Genomic DNA, 24,661 nt, shown 5'->3' on the forward strand with positions numbered 1-24,661 from the left:
TCTTTTTTTAAAGTTTAGATGTCATATCTCCTAGAAAAGACCTCCACTGAAGACCGATTCCATAGCTCGCCAGTTCGTAAAAGTCCAAGGAGATGGTGCGGATGAGGTCTGGAAATATTTTTCCAGGGCCTTATTAAAACGTAATCCATCCATCCAATCGTACGTATTGGATTGTGATGATGACGAGATTCTGACCTAGTTTGAACAGTTAATGTTGTCATTTGGGTTAATAAAATCTACATAGATTATATATTTACGTTAACACTAAGAGAAAAATACCAATTTATATAATGTCTTTAATAATTAACTTACACTTGTGTTTAAACTACACTACGGTATTACAAATTCATTATCAATATAAACCAAAATCCAAAAGCCAATTAGGACAAACTAACTGACATTTTAGCTACATTAATTCGCTTTTATTTAAGTACCTTTTAAATATTAGAGCAGTTACATATTATTTCACACAGATAATAAAGACATTCCTAAGTTATACACTGGTGAAGGTGCATTCCATATCGAAACTTGGTCTTGGCTGAAAATAATGTCTGCTGCTGAAAAAAAGTATATTAACAATAATTATAAATAATAAAACCATTGATTGTTAAATAGGGTACTGTTTTATTTGTTTTAACTCGTGTGTGCTCTGTAGTTTATATATTTGCATACACATTACATACATAATATTATTTTTGTCATATATTGCAGGGATAATTGTAATACTTCTTATATTAGGTTAAACTATAGGAAGTTTTTTTGACGTATGTAAGTAAGTACTTGTTTACCTATATGAATAAGTATATTTTTGAGTTTGAAGTGAATTTTTCATTTCCGGATAACGGAAGGACTTGTTCGTTTAGTAATAATAAAAAATCCTTTACATTTATTCCTTCCAGTTGTTAAGTCAGGAAGAGAAGAATTAATTCTTCACCGCCTGAAGTAATTATATTTAAAGAACTTTTTTTAGTTTTACCAACAATATACTCAATACATTTTATTGTATTTAAAGGGAAATCCACATTCACGCTACTACCCATTATCCAGTAGGTGATCACTATTCTTATACCGTCAAATATCTTAGAAACGAAAGTTTACTCCCGATGAACGGGGTTTAAACACACAACCTTATGGTTGAGATGCCTTCCTAAACGTTAGGCTCGCTTTCGTTAAAGTTAATTTATTAAGGACGCTATTAATTAAATGCATGAAACAGCTCCATGTGCGATGTTTGTCTGAATTAAATTTGTGAATGGTGTAATAAAATGTAGATAAACCAAAATATATTACCCATTATTCCTCTATTTGTAACCTCCATGAGTGTCCTGAAATAAAATATAATATTAATGTTTAATTCAATTAATCGCAGGCTAGTATCAGGTAGTAATAGAAGTATTTTGAAATTTAATCGAGCGCATCAGAATAAAAAGGCTCTGTGTATCACAACCTAAACTTATATTTTAATATATGGCATTTATTTGATTAATTAAACTGATGTATTTACAGATCAATACTTAAATTCCCTGCCCGGATATAAAGGTCAAATATTGTAGTCCCGTCAAAATGGTGACCTTCTTCTGACATGTGTTTTCTTGGTTCTCCTTTCCCAATAAAGAAACCAACAATGAAGTTAGCATTATGTTTTAATTATAATTAATGTCAAGTTAGCTAATGTTATGCCATATTATTTTAAGTAATTAATTATTTATGTCATAAATAACTAATAACATTAGTCATCGGGGACCCCAGAGCTGGTGCCTTCCACGCTCAATGAATATCGCAATACAGCGAGGAAATGCTGCCAGCGTTAAGGGAAGACCAAGCTTTAAAAATATATTAATTTTCTATTTATTGATTTTTAATTATTATTATTACCATGTAGGTTAAGATAATACTGTATATTTGTATGTTGGAAATACTATTATTAATAACATTAAATAATAATAAAAATTATTTATGGTTAGTACCTAATTCAGAGGTTAATAATATTTTATGTTTTAAATTATCAATTTCTTATGCTAATTGCGTCATCTATTAGCCAACCTAACACATTTGTGGATTGAGATGAAAATTGCTTTTCGACAGGCCATATTCATACATCGTATTTGTATGAATATGTCACGTAGGGTAAGTGAATGTTATTCCCATACAAATTCCTTTTAGCATTAATGTCATGCCTGACGTAAAGTAATTTTGTCTCCAGCCCCTTGACATCGTCTATTTCCAATTATTGTACAAACCTAAGGTCAACGTTTAGATTACAATTATTAGTTTCATCATTGGAATCGCGATTTAGGGTGAGATCTATAGTGCGCACTTGGACTTTGCTCAGACTTTACTTACGAAAAACACTAAGGTTAAACTATGATTTAGTATATTTATAGACATTTTAACGGTGAGATTAAGCTAAGCTCAAGCTAAGACAGAAATTGATGTTTCATTTCATGAAATACCTTCTTTATTATCCTTTAAAAAAGTAAAGAATGGTTGTAGTTAAGTCTGAGCAAAGTCTGAGTGCGCACTATAGATCTCACCCAGAGTACGGGCACTGTGGTTGATTTAGATTTTAGACATTTCTTGCAATCGTTTTACCATACAGGCACATATACGAGTATTGCGCATATATTCTTATTTATATAAAATAAATGTTGCACTTACAAATAGCATACTAGTATCAGGCCCACCAAATTTTAGATATTTTTCTGCCAACCCAGGGCATTCGTTTAACATCTCCTGTTTCGGTAAACATAGTGTGACATCTTGACTAGCATTAATCTGCGCTACTATCAATACGAATACTAAAAACACGATGCACATTTCGAAATCTGAAACAAATAAGATAATCTCACTTACTAGGTGAATGGTTAGACAGCGGGTCTCGTGGCGAAGTCTCGTAAGCGGGTAATGACTTCACTTTTGAGTTTTTTGTCCAACTTCAATTAAATTATCCTTATCTAGACACATGAAGATGTTGAACCTTTGGGGTCGTACGATAAAAACTTTACACAATCTTTTCCGCTATTTGGATGGATTACCGGCGCTGGACCTTGAATAGGATTTTTCACAGCCTAGGTGCCCAGGATAAAGTTTGAGTGAGGAAAACGAGATTTTAAGGTAGTAGTCAGTTTTCACAAGTGGAAATTCAGAGCGTCGACTCTTTCATAGACAAAATTCCTATCCTGAGCTGAGGCTTAGTAGCTCAAGACGTAAAAAGTACCTAAGCATTGCCTTTAACGCCGGAAAAACTTTTTATTTATAGATAAGGTTAGTTTTTTTTTAAAATACGCTTTTAAGATGAATAATCAAATGAAAAATTTATAAATGGTTGTTGAATGGTAAACTAAATCAGACATATTAAATGTCCTAACACTACTTTTACTACACCGTAAATACAATTTGACACAATGAGTTATGAATATTTCTAGACACAAGTTGAAAAGAAACCAGAAGCGCTACAACATTTTACTCCTCACATTTCTGCTGTTGTTTCGTCATCATTAGATTTTAATTACCCAAGTAGGAAATTATTCATCCATATGGGTTGCCAATATCCTCACGATGTTTTCCTTCACTATACGAGCGTTAAAAGCGCACGTAAACAGAAATTCCCTTGGTGCACAGGGCATCGAACCAAAACCCTCAGGGATGGTAGCACGTTAATGCCACTTTTTTTAATGAGGAGACAATGCGCTTGCGCAGGCTCGCGCCATGAAGATGTCGAGATTGACGCGGGGATTGTTGGGCTGGGCCTACACTCAAAGCCCTCTGCTATTCAGACCTATCCACTAAAAACCTCAGGCCTCCACACGCCCTAAGATGCTCTCGGGGTTCGCCAAGGTATTCAACAAAATCGCTAATACCACTAGGCTAATACTACTTTTTAGATACAATAACACTGATTTATATGAATCTTACCTTTCACGTGTACTGAGAGAACTAAGACAATAATGATTAAGTTTCAGAAATGATTGATATTTATATGACAGCTTTATGATTATAATGAGCACTGGAGTGTTAAATATAACGATAATGTTTATAATTATGATTACTTTATCTCCAAATAGCTGTATGGAATTATTAATTTAATATATTTAAATGCTTATTCCATTTTCATTTCAAAATTCAAAATTGTTTTAAATATAGGAAATGTGAATTGCAATTAAGACGCAAGGTCTTTTAAATGGCAATGAATTTGTCTGTTGCTAAATTAAGTAAATGTAATATGGCTGGAATAGATAGATATCAAACAAGTGATTTCTGGCAATTTTAATTTGGCAAAAAATCGTATCGTATGAAGTATCGTACCTACACTTATCTGTTGAGTATTGCCATTTCTAATATTTCATTGTAGAATATCTCAAAATTCTCTTTTACACTCTGTATCTTTCAAACATGTCTTAACTTTCATATAAACTTGCGATAACGCTTAATACAGTGTCACAAAAGTATTTCTTAGGTCATGTCTTCTCCTCATATATACTCTCTTTAGAATTATCTGACCTCCTTTTTTTTTTAATTGGGGAAATGCATTTCCCATACCCGCGGGGCTACTGCTTTGTGCGGGGGGAAGGTTTTGTGGACTCGCGATTGTGCATACCTAAAGCATCAAAGCTCCAAAAATAAAAAATTAAAATATGTTTATTATGGATCACATAAGATACTGCCCTGCGATTCTGTAACTGACTTTTCGAACTCACACAGCGGTTTTCGCATCGGCGGTCGCTCTCAAATCAGTCGTGAAGCAGTCATTTTATGATTTGGCATTCTGATATATATAAATGACTGCTTCACGACTCATTTGAGAGCGACTGTCGTCATCAAATTTGAATTTGTAGGCATCCCTACTCATCGGCAAAGAATACAGAGGGTGTAGGTCGAGAGAAAAATCCGGCGTTAAAAACTCTCGGTACTCTTTTAAAATAGTAAATCATCAAACAACACTTATTTTAAAACAAATATCGCTAATGTATTAGAAGCAGCCTGTCTAGCACTAGACCCAGGCCCTTTTTATCAACTAGATAAGCGTTAACTTTATAGTAAGCCTTTTTACACAGCTTTTCTTTAACACATTTCTTAAATTTATTAAAAGGCAGAGATAAAAGAGCCTCTGGGATTTAATTAAAGTAGAGTATCCCTTTTCCCAAAAATTTGAATTACTAACTTTAGATAGTCTAGTACGGGGAAATTGCACCCTGCGTTTGTTCCGAGCGAAACATTGTACGTATGTTCTATTCTAGTAAACTTATCACTATTTTTGTATACATACATAATATTTTCATAAAGGAAAGGAATATTAATTTCCTTGAATTTATCTCCAAGAGATTGCCCACATTTTTAATTATAGATTGCACGAATAGCCCTCTTCTGCAGGATAAAAATAGTTTCGACATCAGCGGCATGACCCCATAATAATAAGCCATAAGTCATTAAGCTATGAAAGTAACTAAAATAAAAGTCTAGCTGAATCGACATCAGTAAGTGAGCGAATTTTTTTAACCGCGTAAGATGCAACCTTGCAATTCTGTAACTCACTTTTCAAAATCTCACAGCGGTTTTCGCAGCGGCGGTCGCGCTCAAATCAGTCGTGAAGCAGTCATTTTACGATTTGGCATTCTGATAAACAATAAACTACAAGCTCCCTCCGTTTGTCAAGACGTAATGTTAAATTGCTTAACTGACGTGAGTGACGAAGGGAGCGTGGTTAGGGTTGTTGGTAAGCTCACTGATTTAGCGCAGAAACATGGAATAAAATCCCAGAACACTTACTTTAAAGAAATCGCTTAGATCACTGGTAAAGTTTTCAATACTTTTCAAGTGAATTTAAAAAAAAATGTGTGTGGTAATAACTTTTTCATGTTTTTTCCAGGTGTAAGTATCAATACACAGAATAAAAACATAAGGGGCAACAAATCAAAGTGTCGAGTACACCTGGAAAAAATGACGATGAATCTATGCATATTGATTTTTTGGATTCTGATTATGATTATTCCGAATAAAGTTGTGTTTTATAATAAATATAGTTTTAGTTTTCCATGAAATGCTAGTCATTTTAAGTATCAATAGTAAAAGACTAAATGCGTATAGTATTTAATTTCATAGAAATACAGTTACTATCAATGTAAAAAATAATAAAATAAAATCAAGTATCAAATAAGTTTAATCCACAAAATATATCAAACTTTTCCGTACTATTTTTTTTTTAATTTGCCGCGCTTTTTCGTTCGACTCTAGTTAATCATATGATATACTTGTTTAATATATTATTCATTATTAAAATAAAGAAGCTATAATAATAATAATAATAGAGGACATTTGCAAGAAAGCATACGCAAGAATGGGATTTGTGCTTCGAGAAATAACGTTCAGTAATATTAAAGCCATCTGAAGCTTGTACAACGCATTGGTTAGCTCCCATCAAGCTAAATACTGCCTTATGTAACATACAGAATAAATTTACACGATACTTTTATACAGACTATATGGCGTCTATCCCTACTATCCTTTAATGTACCCATTATTTGTCTGAGGGTTGATGGGGTACAATCATTTGGAAACCGGACAGGACTTACAGTTGGCCTACTATATACTGAAAGTCTTGCAAGTGGTGTGCAACCCAAGAACTCGGTTTCTTTGTACCTATGGGATATGTGCGAAGGACTAGGTTATTTGCGATACCAAGGGCCAGAACCAGTCTGTTGCACAGATCCCCGTCATCAAAGACGTTGCGCTTACTGAATGCTGTCTCCGACACTATCAACATATATGTTCGCAGAGTGAAATCAGAGTAGCGATAATGTTATTTGTTCTAATGTTTAAACCTTTTACATTTTCGTATTTAAATTGTGTTTATCTTTATATCCATATTCATTGTCTAATTAATGGTTATCCAACGTACCTACTACGTAAGCTGTCTGTTATTTTCTAGCTTTAAATTGATAATAAACTTTTGATGACTTTGAGTTATATATTAAGGAAATTTTCCGTGAAGTGCGATTTTAATCATCATAAACATGTTTTTATACAATTAAATAACAAAAAAAATACGTTTTTATACAAATTTTTATTTTTAGACTGTTTTAGTTCCCGTCTGTATTATGCATATTGTTGTTACGAGACGAAACGCAAAAGATTATGTTTATATAATGATCTATCTTCAAACTCTAAGCTTAAATGGAGTCAGTTGTTTATATACTTGATATAAAGTCAGTGTAAGGGTCTGTTTCACAATGTATGGATAAAGTACCAAATAGCTATGCAACACATAAGTTATTTGAAAGATAAATTGTGTTATTTGACATTCATCGGACTCATAACTTATGATGGACTTTATGTGACGAATAGCGCTATCTGACAGTCGTGAAACGCAATAATAGTGTTTATCCTACCAATAAGTAGTAAATAGCTAATTTGGAACTTATGTAGAACTTATCCGTATATTGTGAAACAGACCCTTAGTGTTGTATTTTAGGCCTTCTTTATATGTTAGAAGGGGCAAATGAGACTACGGAAAAAGGGTTAAGAGAGGAGTATGCTCTCGTCGTATCTCCCAGGAAAGACCTCCACTGAAGCCGATTCCACAGCTCGCCAGTTCGAAAAAGTCCAAGGAACTTTTTTTTTCTGAAAGTCGATGACTGTAAAGCCATCGAGATGGTGTGGATGAGGTCTGGAAATATTTTTCCAGGCCGTTATTAAAACAACCCAACTTAAAGGTTTTCTCTTTAAAGTTTTACGTATTGGATAGTACTGATGAGGAGATTCTGATCTAGTTTGAACGATAAATGTTGTCATTTGGGTGAACAAAATCAACATAGATAAAATTTATACGTTTACACTAAGAGAAAAATACCAATTTATATAATGTCTTTAATAATTAACATACACTTGTGATTAAACTACTCTACGCTATTACCAATTCTTTATTTATATAAATCAAAATATATATATATATAAGACAAACTGTAACTGATATTTTAGCTACATTTAATTCGCTTTTATTTAAGTCCTTTTTAAAATTAGAGGAGTTACTTATAATTTCATACAGATAATAAAGACAGTCCTAAGTTATACACTGGTGAAGGGGCATTCCAAATCGAAACTTGGTCTTCGCTGAAAATATTGTCTGCCTCTGAAAAAAGTAAAATAACAATTATAAATAGTAAAATCATTGATTGTTAAATAGGTTACTTTTTGCATTTGTTTTTATCTCGTGTGTGCGTAGACTGTAGTTTATATATTTGGCATTTATTGCAGGGATATTTGTAAAAAGTTTTTACATCATTTTAACTAAAGGAAGTGATTCAATTAATAAAGAATATTTGCAATGCAATTTTTCATTTCCGGATAAAGGGAGATGGACTTATTCGTATAGGTCACAGACCACACTAGGACACTACTAAAAGGACCTTTACATTTATTGCTTCGAGTTCTTAATTCAGGAAGAGAAGAAATTAACTCTTCGCCACCTGAAGTAATTATAATATTTAAAGTGACTTTTTCAGTTTTACCAATCATTGCCCTTCCACAATATACTCAATTCAATTCATTGTATTTAAAGGGAAATCCACATTCACGCTACAACGCTAGAGCGATGTAGTTTCTGTATCTTGCTAAGCCACTATCCAGCAGGCGATTACATTTGTTAATTTCTTTAGACACGGCGATGAACAAGTATGAATTGAATATAGAAAAATCAATTAGTGGACTACTCGGGGTTTAAAACACAAATTGAGTTGAGATAAACCTGCAGGTTAAACGCTCGCTTTTGTTACAGTTAATTTATTAAGGACGCTATTCATTAAATATATAAAACAGCTCCATGTACGATGTTTGTCTGAATTCAATTTGTGAATGGTCTAAAAAAATTTAGGTAAACCCTAATATATTACCCATTATTCCTTTACTTGCATAGTAGCCTCCATCAGTGTGCTCCTAAAATAAAATATAATATTAATGTTTCGTGTTACTAATCGCAGGTTAGTATCAGGTAGTAATAGGAAGTGCAAGTATTTTGGAATTTAATCGAGCGCATCAGAATAAAAAGGCTTGTCGTGACAACAACTTATATTTAACAATCTTTTGTTTTACTTTTGGAAATAATTAGTGTTAATTATTAGTTTCATCATTGGAATGGCGATTTACAGAGTAGGGGCACTGTGGTTGATTTAGACATATCTTGCAATCGTTTTACCATACAGGTATTGCGCATATATTCTTATTTATCTAATATATAAAATTCTCGTGTCACAGTTTTCGTTGCCATACTCCTCCGAAACGGCTTGACCGATTTTGATGAAATTTTTTGTGCTTATCCGGTATCTATAAGAATCGGCCAACATCTATTTTTCATCCCCCTAAATGTTAGGGGTAGTCCACCCCTAAATTTTATTTTTTATTTTTTAGACAAAATTTTTATTTTTTATTTTTTTATGATACACCATACAAAAATACATACAACCCCTTACTTTCACCCCTCTACGATCAACCCCTATTTTTTTATTATAAATGATATGGCAAAACGACGTTTGCCCGGTCAGCTAGTATAAAATAAATGTTGCACTTACAAATAGCATACTCGCATCTGGCCCATCAAAGTTTAGATATTTTTCTGCCAACCCAGGGCATTCGTTTAACATCTCCTGTTTCGCTAAGCATATTGTGACATCTTGACTAGCATTAATCTGCGCTACTATCACTAGGAATACTAACACCAAGAAGCACATTTTGAAATCTGAAACAAATCAGATAATCTCACGTACTAGACAGCGGGCTCGTGGTAAAGTCACGTAAGCCGGGTAACGATAACAACTTTAATTTTGAGTTATTTATCCAACTTCAATTAAATTATCCTTATCTAGACACATGTAGATGTCAAACCATTGGGGTCGTACGGTGAAAACTGTAAACATTATTTTCCGCTATTGGGATGGATTACCGGCGTTGGACATTGAATAGGATTCTTCACTGCCTACGTGGGATAAAGATTGAGTGAGCAAAATCGAGGTTTTAAGGTAGCAGCTAGTTTTCACAAGGGAGCGTTCAAGTTTTACGTAACGCAATTTTTGGAGATTATTGTATGTATAATGTAACTCGCCGTAACGTTTTTCAGTACCCAAGAACAGTACTGTACCCAAGTATAGTAAAACGTTTCGTGACCACCTAGTGACTCTTTAGTTACTATTATGTGGTGTAAGTCGAAAAAAATATTAACAATAACGCGTAATTTAATCCCCGCCCCGCATCGTAACGTTTTACAAAAGGATCCCCCCCCCCCCCCCGGCCCTCCCAAAATACGTTACGTAATACTTGAACGCTCCCCAAGTGATAATTCAGAGCTTCGACTCTTTCGTAGATAAAAATCCGATCCTGAGCAGAGGGTTAGAAGGTCAAGACGTAGAAAGTAGCTAAACATTGCCCTGAACGCCAGGAAAACTTTTTATTTATAGATAAAATTAGTTTTTTTGTAAAATACGCTTTTAAGATGAATAATCAAATGAAAAGTTAATAAAAAAAATGAGACCTATTAAATGTTTTAGATACAATAACACTGATTAATATGAAACTCACCTTTCACGTGTATTAAGAGAACTAAGACAATAATGATTAGGTTTCAGAAATGATTGATATTTATATGACAGCTTTATGATTATAATGAGCACTGGAGTGTAAAATATAACGATAATATTTATAATTATGATTACTTTATCTCCAAATAGCTGTATGGAATTATTAATTTAATATATTTATATGCTGATTTCATTTTCATTTCATTATGTTAATTGCAATTAGGGAAATGAAATTGTCTATTTTCAAATGACGTAAATGTTCTGGGGACATCAGTATTATAAGTTCTTATATTATTATTTAATATATAGATGAAGTGAACTCATCGTGGCAAATAAATTGGCAACTTTAAGTCATGATTAAATGAAATATATCTGCGTGTTATATGGTACTTACACTTATCTGTTGCCATTTCCAGTATTTCATTGTAGAATCTCTCAAAATTCTCATTTTCACTCTGCCTTGCGATTCTGTAACTCACTTTTCGAACTCTCACAGCGGTGGTCACGCTCAATCAATCGCTCAATCAGTCGTGAAGCAGTCATTTTACGATTTGGCATTCTGATAAACACTAAACTACAAGCTCCCTCCGCTTGTCAAGACGTAATGTGAATTAGCTTAACAGAATACCATGAGATTCCAAAAATGACGTGAGTGTCGAAGGGAGCGTTATTAGTGCGAGTTGAACTCACGGATTAACAGAATCGCACGGCTGTACTCTTTAAACTTGTCTTAACTTTCATATAAATTTGCGATAATACAGTGTGATAAAAGTATTTCTTAGGTCATTTCTTCTACTCGTCAAACGCTAAAAGAAAAACTCTTCCTATATAATTATCTAACCTCATTAACCCGACTAAATAACAACCTTCCAGACAAATTTCCTCTTTGTACGTAAAGCAACTTTAGATCTTTCGCTTTTATACATAGGTGGTTAGTGAGTTATTTATTATACGTTATATTTTAATATTAACTTACTTAAAAAGTTAAAAGTAGTTGATATTGGTACTATTTGAAGTGAAACTTCTTTGGGCGCATGAGAGTAAATACGGATGAAAAGCAATAATAATAATATTAGCGTCACGAAGATGTGCAGCGTTTTTGTCGAAGAAAAGGAAGAGAGCGATTGAGACATATTGAGAGAGTGAGTGAGAAAGGGCGAACGTAGCAATATACGAAAATATACGAAATTCTATTTTTAAAATTAAATTATCGAAGAAGATATATAAAGAGATATATTTTCACAAGACGTTGTGGGTAACATTTATGTTTTCCGTGGTGAAAGGTTTTGGTAGTTTGTTTTTAATGTGTTGTTCATTTGTTTTAAATAAACATAAACGGATAAGTATGTATCGGAGTATTGCAATTCAAATTATAGATATTGACTATTATGTTAAATACAGTTTTAAACATAATTTGCATAAACAATTAAATACACATATTACTAGCTGTGCGCTGCGGTTTCACCTGCCTTAATTTGGTCGTTGTTAGGTGTTATAGTATTCACTTCCTGAGATCGCTCTCAAGATAGCGCGTTCAACCTAACTGAGTAAACCGCTAACTCCGCTCATATTGATCGTAAATTGGTCAAAATAAAAATTCTTTCTGCTTTATAATATAAGTGTAGTAGATATTATACTCTCTCACTTTATTACGTATTGTACATAATATGACAGAAAGAGACGAAAGAGAGCTTTCGCGTTACGGTTGGGCTGGCAGGGCAGTACCACTGTCTCAAAGAAAACCGGCGTGAAGTGGTGCAATAGGTTCATCTCAATGTATTCGCGTTTCGTGCGGTGAATTAGACTCCAGGTGAGTGTCTCTCCTATCCGGAGTACAAGCTGGAACATTCCTTTGTGCCCCGTGTATCGTACTGTATCTCACTAAGAATTTGGGCGTACATTAGGCAAACTAGCTAGACAATTATCAAAAGTTAAGCAATACAGACACGAAAAAGTCTCTCTACTCTAATATAAGAATTTCATCTTGAAGGATGGTTGAGGTTATACATAAATAGATACCTAGCTGGTTTCACAACGACTAAAATGCTCCATGTGAAACTCTTAATCCGTTTTTAACCGATTACAAAAAGGAAGATGATGCTGCCTACTGCTGTATAATCACAAATGATATTTGCCTATTCACATCAAGCTACAATTGCCAACTGAAAAGGACATTTTTGTCAACTGTCACGTCGAGATCTTATTTCGAATAGTCTTTACAACAAAAATGTATCTCTTATATTTTGACGACTCATTGGTTTAGTGGTTAGTACCCCTGACTGCGAATCCATGGGTCCCGGGTTCGATCCCCGGCTGAGACGAACGTCGTTGTGATGAGCATTTGGTGTTCTGCTTAGGTCTTGGGTGTTTAAATATGTATTTATATGTCTATCTATTTATAATATGTATCTATATCCGTTGTCTAGTACCCATAACACAAGCTTCACCAGCTTAGCATGGGACTCGGTCAATTGGTGTGAAATGTCTTAAAAAAAAAAAAAACTTTTAATTTTACATGCGTGTTAAAAACAAAAGATAATGATGCCTTAATGATAAACTTATCGCACCTTTATTTCGAAACCGTTACTAAACGAAACTTTTACTTAATATAGTTATCAATGCCATTTTGTTTAAATCGTCAAAATCTACAGAATGAATTTGACATGTCTATTTAATATCCCAGTATTTTGGCGCTAAATGTAAACGTTACTTTAAACTGAAATTTAAAACATTAACTATAATTTAAAGTTAACGAAACCGTTACTACACCAGTTGTCACCTAGGACTTACGGAATCGACTTAAAAGTTTATAAAAAAAAATATAACTATTTGTTTAGCTACGTCAGATTTTTAACATTAATGTAAATTATTTACTTATATTATTTGGTATATTACGTAAATATTTACGTATTTTTGATAAAGTGTGTATTTTAATTTAGTCAACTAGACATTAATGCTACATTTTTAGTTGAATTTAATATATTGATTTAAATTATTATAAAATAAAGAATTCGATTTTGAATATAGTAACATTGTTTTTAAACAAACTACATAATTGAAAAATTAATTAATGCAAAAGTGTTAAGTACTATAAAATGTAAAGTTACTGAAAAAAGTAATCATAGAAAATATTAAATTATATGACTGTACACCTGAGCATTTAACAAATAATCTCAAAAATATCTCTTTTAACTTACTCACTTTTTTATAAAGAGATAAATAATGTTTCTAAAATCGTAAATTCTTTTTCCTGTAAAATTTAGTTCTTTTGTTTAATAACGGTTTCAAAATCAAGTGCGTTATGTTAGGGCTGTATTATTAACTACAAATAGTTATTTCGTCTGTCCTTTGACATTGGCCTCCCAACCGCCTTCCATCTCGCTCTTCGAAATACCATTCTCCATCCCTTATTGATAAAACAGAAAATTGCATATAACTTTTGAAAACGGATATAGTAATTGTTTAATCACGCCGAACATCACTTTTTCATTGTTTATTGTCTATTCTGCCATTGGACCAATTTATAAACAAACCCGCGATCTTGAATATTATACAATATTTGATAAAAAATACAGAAATGACAAAAGCAATTAGTTTTGAGCTAGGTAATTAATGAGTTAATTAAAAAAAACAATATATAAAGCATTGTTCTCTGTCAAAGAATACATTATATTGTATACTTGGAAAGTAATTTACCAAAAATGCGATTTTTAATTATATTATTTGTCGTAGGGTCGTATGGAGTCTTGGGAGATGTTCCTACGAGTTTGAAAAGGGCACTGCCTATAGATGTCAAGGCATGTACCTGTATCTCTTCATACCAGAAAGCCAAGTTGAAAATATCTGCCCCAATGGCCTTTAAAAAGTATGGGATCTCGCCGCAATACTTGCCCGTTCCGCCTAAAGATAAGCTTAAGGTAAGGAATTCATGTTTTTTTTTAAATGTTCTGCCTGTCCCGATTTCGCAAAGCTGATTGGAATGACCTTTTCTTAACGAGGATAATGTAGCATTCCAGTGGTAAAACATTTTTTGATATCGATGTAGTTTTTAAATTTATTCGTTAAAAACATACTAAAATATAAAATTCTCATGTCACAATGTTCGTTCCCATACTCCTCCGAAACGGCTTGACCAATTCTTATGAATTTTTTTATGCATATTCAGTATGTCTGAGAATCGGCAATCTTTCTTTCAAACCCCTAAATGTTAAGGGTGGTCCCCTGAATTTTCATTTTTATTTTTTAGATAAAATTTAAAAAATAAAAATGATACCGCATACAAAAATACATACAACCCTTAATTTTCACCTCTCTACGATCAACCCCTATTTTTATTTGTTTATAAAAAACTTATGACTTGAACTATGAGGTTATATAGAGAAAAATTCACAGAAAAACCTAAAAAGTTTTCATTCCAGAAAACCGAACAGTCTCTGGGGTAGTATAGCAAAATGTTCCATGTATATACTAAAAAGGTAGGTTAAGTAAAATCACATTAAGGAGAAACGAAGTTGACGGGAGCAGCTAGTACTGAAATAAAAAAAACTTTTCTTGGGTTATAAGAATACATTTAATTTGAATTTTTTATGTAATAATGATATATTTTTAATGTACGATTATTGCATTCTTATTTATTTTTTGATTTATCACATCCGGACCACCCCATCACTACGACATTTTTTATTTGAAATATAAATTGTTTTTTATATAGGTATGAATAATTATGATTAAGAGAGATTTTATTATAATGGTGTATTTATTGCAGGGTGGTTTTGTGACAGCAGCTGTAGAGTTGGGAAATTACATTGAACCAATTAGAACTATTGATCCAGAGTTTGTTAGTTATCCAAAAGGAAAGAATAGTGTAAAATACACTCTAATAATGATAGGTAAGTAGAGATCCTACTCCTACTTATACTAGCATTATCACGTGCTAAGATCACGGTCCTCCTTAAAATTGTGAACTCTAAATCTTTTTGTAATAGAAAATGGTTAATTAGAAAGAACTATATTGAATTGTGGTGTGAACTTCTAAAAGCCTATATATATAATGCCTATATATAAAGCCTATATATATATATTAAATGGTTAATATCTACTGTTGATGCCAACCCCCACGACACCTCAGAGACTCAGGCCTGCACAGGATTATACGTTTAGATGTTCGTTTGAGAACACCCGTGCAGTAACCAAAGTAACCTCGGCGCGGCTTTGAATACCGGTGGGGTTTGACTTCGTACGTACTACTGTTCTAGCCAATCCCGACGTCGCCTCAGAGACTCGGGCCTGCACGGGATTAGACGTTTAGATGTTCGTTTGAGAACACCCGTGCAGTAACCAAAGTAACCTCGGCGCGGCTTTGAATACCGGTGGGGTTTGACTTCGTACGTACTACTATTGTAGCCAATCCCGACGTCGCCTCAGAGACTCGGGCCTGCACGGGATTAGACGTTTAGATGTTCGTTTGAGAACACCCGTGCAGTAACCAAAGTAACCTCGGCGCGGCTTTGAATACCGGTGGGGTTTGACTACGTACGCTTTGTCAAGACGGTTCGACGTATCGCTGGCACCGCCTCAACCCACGCACCCCTGCTAGTGCGTAATTGTAGGATGTTGTCTTGAAATGAAACTGCGCCTTGTTCTTGTTTCTTGCTTCGCCGATTATTCTTGGGTCCCAGTTCGTTGCGGAGGAAAAAGAGGATTTTGCGTAAATCTCGCCGAGCTAAAGTACTCCGACAGTATACCGCGACGAGAGCTGCGCTTACAGCCATCTGTGCGCGTATACCGCGACGAGAGCTACGCGACCCTTTTATTCGGCGAAGCATATAATTAATTTATTTAACTATATTTTTCTTAACATATTTTTACCTAACATATTTATATATACTTAATTTCTACTTATGAGCTACTAACAATATTCTTATTTTTCTTATAGCTCATATCTACTTAATTCATATTGTATATATAGTCACTAACACTAACTTATAATAATCTATTCCTATTTATACATATGAGTCGCCAACATTCTCCCCCTCGTGCGTAGCACCGTTATTCCTGCGCGGCGACTTCGCAGGCACCATCATCACGATACTCGACGATGGTCTTCGCAGCATCAGCAGCAGCTTGGTTGCGACGTCCACGATCCTGGTTCTTCCGTCGGGCCCGGGGTACGTGGTTTCGATGATTCCCCTCGGCCAAGTTCATGGTAACGTGCGATCCAAAATAAGAACCACGCCGCCTGGCTGCAGCTGCTTGCCTTCCCGTCGTTTTCCTGGGCAGTAGCGTGGGCAAGTTCTCCCGTAGCCATCTCCTCCAAAAGTGATCAGAGAGTCGTTGGACGGTCTTCCAATCTTCTCTGCCCACCAGCTTTGCGTCAGGAAAATGCCTTATGCGCGCAGCTCCACCGGATCGTCCAGTGAGAAAGTGATTAGGGGTAAGGTTACTGGTTAGCGCCTCCTCTTCCAAATTATAAGCTAGGTTCGTTATTAGTCTAGAATTGACTATGTGTTCTGCTTCCAACAATACTGCCTGCAGTTCAAGCCTTGGCATAGAGATAAATACTTCGGCTGCATACGACGTCTCCTTCGCGTCAGTGAAAGTATGCAGCTCCCCCTCAGTGCAGAATGTTGTCATACATCGCGGCAGCTGGATGTCTTGTTTTCTATCGATTTGTTCTAGGTAGCTCTTCCGCGCTTCGGTGTCGTCTTCAACGATCTCTATTTTGTTCGACGCCCATCCTCGTAACTCGAAGTGTGCCTTCTTATGGATCAAGTCGACTTGCTGTATTACTCGTTGGTAATCGTCGCTGTGGCTGTGGAAGCTATGCAAATGATCATGCATATAGTGCTTCCGCTCTATTGCTTGCGCCGCTTCTTCATATTTATGTAAGAAGGCCTTTGTGTTCTTAATTTTTATATAAATCACAGTGCAAGGCGACGACGCAGCTTCAAAAACCAGTGATAACATTCTGTAATCCTTCACTAGCGCTTCCTTGTCTTTTCGCCAAAGGTATCTGAGACTATTTCTATCTTCTTCAAATATTTTTCCCTGCAGAAACATTTGTTTTGTATCGGCCGCTATTGATACGGGACCTTGACGGAATCGCAGTAACACTCCAAATATTGACTGCAGTAAGTCCGGGCCGGACAGCATAACGTCTTTGAGGCTGACTCCATTGTTTTTGGCCGCAACGACAATTCCTAGCTTCTCATTCAGAGGGTGAATCACTGGGAAGTTACGCAGGTACCATTTTTCGTTAGATGTGTAGTCGGCTGGTGCTTCTTGGGCGTAGTTGCTTTTCAACAGACCTATCGGCGCGCTATGTTCATTTTTTAATTTAGCGTCCTTATGTAGTTTCTCTTCTATTCTTTGAGATCTGTTGAAAGCTGCTGCGTTATTGTTTGGAAGTTGTATGTCTTCCTTTTTCCACAACAGTCCGACCTCGTATCTGCCGTCTTCCAACTGTCGGCTGGTTCTTTCCAATATGTCCAGTGCTCGCTGTTCGATATTCGTTGAAGGCTTCTTCGGCTGAACTATTGTATCTTCGACGACGCTTACGTGTGCACATGTGTTTACATAATTGATTGGCGACACGCCACTGCTGTCGGAGCCGTGGAGAACCCATCCTAACTTCGTTCGTGACGCCACCGGCTGCCCTGGCTTGCCACGTCGTATTTGTAATGAGACAATATACTCCCAATTGTCTTGGCCAATGAGCAGCTTCGGCGCCTCAGCTTCGTAGCACACGTCTTGTAGTAAGCCCCGCAAGTGATGACACTTCTTTAGTCGGCTTTTATCTACGAATTGAGGGGTTAATTTGAGCTCCTTGATAGTTCTTGCCCGCTTAAGTGTGCTCTTCTCGCTTTGCTTGATCCCTTTCACTTCGATATCTAAAATCATAGAGTCGTGATTTTTCATTTGCCCTCCGCCGATAGTTTCTATATTCAGGGCTTCGCGAGGACCCTGGATGCCGATGCTCGAAGCCACGTTTTCGTCAAGCAGTGTCACCGTTGAGCCTTCATCTAGCAGCGCCAGTACTTGTTTGCTCCCAGCCGGTCCGTATATCTCCACCTTGAGCATTTTAAGAATAGCTTTCGGTGTGCTTATTGTATTGACCGTCGCTGTCTCGGGCGGTGCCTCTTCGTGACATTGTTCGCTCTCCGACGTCACATGTAGTAGGCTATGGTGCCATCTTCGACACAACTTGCACGGTGGTCTTCGGCAAGTTTCTTTCCGGTGCTTCCCAGCGAGGCACTTGAAGCAGACCTTAAGCCTCTTAACTGTTTCCCATCTCTCGTTGACTGCCGCTTTTAGGAATCTTTGGCAGTCTTTCAGTTTATGTGTACCTTCACAGTCTGGGCACTTGATTTCTTCAGGTCTACTCCTTTCAGCGATATTATACGTAACTTGCTTCACTGGCCTTCTTATCGCTGCGCTCGGTCGTACGCTTTTGCTGTCTTCGAGTACCGCGAATGCGCCGCATTTGTCCGCTTCTAAATTGAGGAAGTTGCTTATCGTTTGAATATCACTGAACGATTCCTCTTCCCTCGCAGCCGTGAAATCGTACCATCTGAATCTGAGAATTGGAGGCATCTTCTCTATTATAAGTTTCACGATTTCAGGTGAATAGAGGTATTGCGGTTTCTTCAATCCCTTTATGGCGGCCACGCTGTTATTTATTTGGCTAGCGAAGACGCATATGTCCCTGGGATTTTCCGTCGTTCTGGGAAGCGCCTTTAATTTCTCCAGTTCAGCTAGCACCAGTGCGTCGGGTCTACCAAATCTTCGGCGTAAAGCGTTAATAACTTCTTCTGGCATCGCCTCTGAGTACAAGAGGCTCTTAATGCTTTCTCTCGCTGTGCCTTTAATCGCTTTACGTAGCCGCGCCATATTCTGAATGCCAGAGAACATCGGAGATGTGTCTTCATATACGACTCGAAACGCCGTCCATTCGGAGCTGTCGCCTTCAAATATCGGCAACTCTTGAATGTACTTCGGTTGCGGCGCTACATGTGTCGTCATGGCTTCCTTTATTGCGTCAGCTATTGCTCGAATGTCGCTCTTTGTTTCTATTTCTTCTGGCTTTTGTGCCGATGAGCGCATCCAGTTTGCCACCTTTTCTTCATGGTTATCGTTGACGTCTTCTATAAAAGAGTCTTCCTCTTCCGTTTCTGCTTCTAATCGTAATCTGGCCAGGCGTGCTGCTGCCTGCGCTTCCCGCAGCTCGCAACGAGCCAGCTCTTCTCTGGCCTCGGCTTGTCTTCTTGAGCTGGCTCTGGATACGGCTCTCGATGCTGCCCGCCGGGTGGAACCCGCTGGTGCCAGAGTCAATACTTCATCTGGCTGGCTGGCTGCGCTCGTCGACGTGGACTGCTCTATCGTTATCTCTTCGCCTGTGGTCCGGACTTCGGACGTAGTGGCGGAGGTAACAGTCGTCGTCGATTCCCCTCGCTGCATCCCGTTCTGTGACCTTGTGACTGGCATTTTCTTTTCGCAGTATTCACTTCTTGATGACAACCGTTGCAGGATCCGGCGCTCGAAGGACCACTGTTGATGCCAACCCCCACGACACCTCAGAGACTCAGGCCTGCACAGGATTATACGTTTAGATGTTCGTTTGAGAACACCCGTGCAGTAACCAAAGTAACCTCGGCGCGGCTTTGAATACCGGTGGGGTTTGACTTCGTACGTACTACTGTTCTAGCCAATCCCGACGTCGCCTCAGAGACTCGGGCCTGCACGGGATTAGACGTTTAGATGTTCGTTTGAGAACACCCGTGCAGTAACCAAAGTAACCTCGGCGCGGCTTTGAATACCGGTGGGGTTTGACTTCGTACGTACTACTATTGTAGCCAATCCCGACGTCGCCTCAGAGACTCGGGCCTGCACGGGATTAGACGTTTAGATGTTCGTTTGAGAACACCCGTGCAGTAACCAAAGTAACCTCGGCGCGGCTTTGAATACCGGTGGGGTTTGACTACGTACGCTTTGTCAAGACGGTTCGACGTATCGCTGGCACCGCCTCAACCCACGCACCCCTGCTAGTGCGTAATTGTAGGATGTTGTCTTGAAATGAAACTGCGCCTTGTTCTTGTTTCTTGCTTCGCCGATTATTCTTGGGTCCCAGTTCGTTGCGGAGGAAAAAGAGGATTTTGCGTAAATCTCGCCGAGCTAAAGTACTCCGACAGTATACCGCGACGAGAGCTGCGCTTACAGCCATCTGTGCGCGTATACCGCGACGAGAGCTACGCGACCCTTTTATTCGGCGAAGCATATAATTAATTTATTTAACTATATTTTTCTTAACATATTTTTACCTAACATATTTATATATACTTAATTTCTACTTATGAGCTACTAACAATATTCTTATTTTTCTTATAGCTCATATCTACTTAATTCATATTGTATATATAGTCACTAACACTAACTTATAATAATCTATTCCTATTTATACATATGAGTCGCCAACATCTACGATATAGATACAGCCTTATATCGATTCAACCAGAAAATAATTCTTAGTTCAAAATAAACTGTTCCAAATGAGACAAGTCAGAAACAGCACACAACAAAAGGTTCTGTTTGCATGCTCTCTTAAAGAAAATTGCTTGTTTGTTTCACAGATTTCGACAGACATATGGGGCCTGCACCGAACGTCCACCTCATCGCTATTTTTGTGAATGTACCAAATAGTAAGAATTTAATGGTTGGTGGTGAGGAAGCTGTGCCTTTCATCTCACCCGTCCCAAACATAGGAACCGGTATTCACAGAATCGCAGGCATCTTGTATGAGCAGAACGACCACATAGACCCTAACCAAATTGAATTTTTAAAGTGAGAATAACTATGTATAATTGTAGATAGTGAATTTGGCTAGAAACTTTTAGTGTTTGCTGCACAAATTTCCTTTTTTTAATCCTAGGTCTGAAAGGATATTATAGGAGAAGTGTTAATACTATTTATATTATAACTAGCAGTTTTAATAGTATTCATGATAAAATGTAAGAAAGACGCTTTGAACATTTAATAAGATACTCGCGTAGTTATATTATCGTTTTAATACCAATAATGATTTGGGATACATATATTGTTATACTGTTTCTTCACAGATTGACAAAAAGCCGTGTTCTACATCTGGCAGAATTCGTAAAGACCTACAACCTCAAACCTGAGCCCGTGGCGGGGACTTTCTACACCACTGAACTCAAAAGATGCGGAAATTTTAAGCACTAATACTATATCATTTAAAAATACTATATGTTCTTGAAAATAAACATATTGCTATTGAATTCAACTGATTTTTATTATGACCACGAAATAAATTATAATTTTATCTTTAAAATAATTCTACAATGGCTCAGCACAAGGAGCCTCGCATGAGGTTTATTAAAAGAATCCAGATGACAAACCCAAAGTCAGAACCCAAAGTCACCAGAAGGTGACTTTGGGTTCCTAAATTAAGTCTAAGTCATGATCTGCGACGCAGTTCAGGGTAAGACTTCCAAACCACGATTGTTAGAAGACCAAGAACATTTTTGACGTGACAACGTCTTATAATTCGATGGAGCCGACTGCACGCACGAAAAAACATGACTCATGCGGCGTTACCTCGCTCTGAGGCGTTACCTCGCTCTGAGGCGTTACCTCGCTCTGAGGCGTTCCATTTAAAATTGACATAATTGTATTTATGCGTACAAATAAATGTAACTTGATCAATTCAATTGTGATTTCCATTTACCTCCTTCTCTATAACCATACAAAATACCTATCAAACAAATGTTTTTTTTTTTTGAAAAATGCAACCATCCCATCAATATTTTTTTATGACGTTATCACGTTCAACTATCGTCAGTAAACCGACTTTACAGACAACCGATTTTTTAACCGTTCTAAAAGGCGGAAGGTTGCAGGAAGCCATTTCTCTATAAGAGGTCCTTAAAAAATATAGTTCGTATATGTAGGTATGAGTGTATTTCGTAAATAGTGTTATTTCTATATAATTAAAATTGAATTTTAATTATTAATATAAAGCGTCACTTTGTGAGCAGGTGATGTTATTTATATAGTTCTTTAAGGAAATATAAAAAAGATTAGTCGACATCACAGGAGACCGAAGAGCTGGCAGCCACCTCAGACAAAGATTTAGTCTAGCTATTGAAAGGGGGAACGCTGCCAGTATCTTCAGAACCCTGCCTAAAGGGACTCCTTTTAATAGTATTTTTTAGTTATATTATTTTAAGGTTTAAGTTGTTTTTTTGTTATTAATTAATTGAATTATTGTTAAATGTGTGAAATTAAATTCTTGGCTTATTAAATAACGTTATGATATAATTTATATCCCCGTTTATGGATAATGAATATCCAGAAGCACGTAGATAGATTGCGTCTTCTTTGTTTTGATGCACCAAAATGTGGTTAATATAACTCGATACGCCACATAAGCCTTATTATTAAGGTCTTTAAATGATAGTTCCAATCAATCAGATACTGCGTCCATTTCATTCCTACTAAAGGTCTAGTATCAACGCATTTACGAGAAATCCAAGACAATTAATGATTTACCAAGAAAAGAACGCATATCATGGTAATTTGACTTACATTCCGTGTGTTTATTGCTAGTTCTTCTCTTCCGTTCTACGCCTATGATTTGAGAACTGGCAGTAAATGTAAAATTAGAAGCATTTAATGTATATGCCTTTTTTGTCGTTCATAAGTGTGTTAAGCGGACCATAGACGGACCGCATGTTACAGTCAAGACCGACTGCAATATGCGGTTTGCTCAGGAACTGCTCGAGAGGTCCGTATATTGCGAATATGAATTTAGTATGAAAACTGCAGATCGCCGTGCGGCGACTGCATATTGCAGTCGGTCTTGACTGCAACATGCGGTCCGTCTATGGCCCGCTTTACCTATATGAATAAATGAATTTTGACTTTGACTTTGTGCACTTAACAAACTAGGTACCCAGGTATTTGGTGAAATATTGACATTTCGATTTTAGAATCAAAAGCCAATTACAGAGTTATGCTTCTTAAAACATTAACATGATTTTTTTGCCTTTTCCATTATTTTATTCACACTATTTTAAGATAAAGCCGTAGAGGTATGTGTTCGGGTGTGTCGTGTCCAGTAAAGGTAAGGAGGATATTACCCGGCAGACACAGAAATCAGATAGATTTCGGGATCACTTACTAATTGCCTATAAATATTTTTCGATTAAACAAAGTGGTGAAATTTAAGGCGCTCTCTACCTATAGACTTGTAGAGACAAATTATTATCATTGGTAGTTTAATTAGTTTTTAAATGTACATTAGATTGTCGATGAAGAAACCACTTGGTAAAATTAAATAACTTTACATTTCTTTATCTATGACTTACGTAAGTTAAATACAATAGTGACATAAAAAACCTTACAATTTTTAATTACTTTATAATCTTTAGAAAGTACGTTTTTGTTTTATATATATATATATTATATATATTTAAAAAATCTGGCATGTCAATATCATTTACTTGCCTATAAATTATTTTTCTAATGAACAAAGTGGTGAAATTTAATGACGCCCTATTTAATCTGAATTTAATTAATTGCTAATTAATTAATACCGTTAATGAAACTAACATTAAAATAAAACTCCTCTGCAACTTCACTATCTAACCAGGATTACTGAAAAGCTATCGAAAGCTCGAGTTACGTAAACATTATTTACGCAAGAATTTAAAGATGTAACTTTAATGGTACAAGTAATTAATTTTAATATCAATTAACTCCTAATACCAAAAATACGAGTATAAAGCATTGTTTTAAGTCAAAGTGACTAACTATTCTACTGACGATTTGAAATGTAATTTTACAAAAAGGCTAATGAACCGATGGCTACAAAACTTGTAGTCATTTAATGATGAAAAGAACGAAACAATTAGCTTGGAGTCGAGAATGCCGCTAAAACCTTCAAGAAAATAATATACTTGTACATTGTTTCTTGCTATCTGTAAAAATTATGCATGTCTATCTACATTATACGTATGCATTTACATTTTAACTCCATGAAAACTTTGTAGGTATCGTAATTTAAAACTGTCACAAAAAAATAT

General features: G+C 36.1%; 1 protein-coding gene and 2 long non-coding RNA genes across 4 annotated transcripts; 1 reads left to right on the forward strand and 2 right to left on the reverse strand.

Annotated features, from left to right (window-relative positions):
* Positions 1-282: 282 nt before the first annotated feature.
* Positions 283-4,045, reverse strand: LOC125054107. Its single transcript, XR_007117662.1, has 4 exons — positions 3,916-4,045; positions 2,659-2,825; positions 1,291-1,325; positions 283-557 (listed from the first exon to the last, which is right to left on the reverse strand). It is a non-coding gene; the product is annotated as an uncharacterized LOC125054107 (long non-coding RNA).
* A 3,914-nt stretch (positions 4,046-7,959) lies between these two features.
* LOC125054108 lies at positions 7,960-10,646 on the reverse strand. Of its 2 annotated transcripts, none has more exons than XR_007117664.1 (4): positions 10,564-10,646; positions 9,561-9,727; positions 8,886-8,928; positions 7,960-8,125 (listed from the first exon to the last, which is right to left on the reverse strand). It is a non-coding gene; the product is annotated as an uncharacterized LOC125054108 (long non-coding RNA). The 2 variants fall into 2 exon arrangements; XR_007117663.1 differs by lacking the exon at positions 10,564-10,646 and adding an exon at positions 9,874-9,897.
* Positions 10,647-14,216: 3,570 nt separating this feature from the next.
* Positions 14,217-21,853, forward strand: LOC125054125 (39S ribosomal protein L38, mitochondrial-like). The gene is made up of 4 exons (XM_047655843.1): positions 14,217-14,479; positions 15,328-15,451; positions 21,188-21,398; positions 21,674-21,853. Exons 1-4 carry the CDS (start codon positions 14,264-14,266, stop codon positions 21,795-21,797), a joined length of 675 nt encoding a protein of 224 aa, XP_047511799.1. The 5' UTR covers positions 14,217-14,263; the 3' UTR covers positions 21,798-21,853.
* The last annotated feature ends 2,808 nt before the right edge of the window (positions 21,854-24,661 follow it).

This window comes from Pieris napi, chromosome 11 (genome assembly GCF_905475465.1).
Source record: "Pieris napi chromosome 11, ilPieNapi1.2, whole genome shotgun sequence".
Classification (NCBI taxonomy): domain Eukaryota; kingdom Metazoa; phylum Arthropoda; class Insecta; order Lepidoptera; family Pieridae; genus Pieris; species Pieris napi.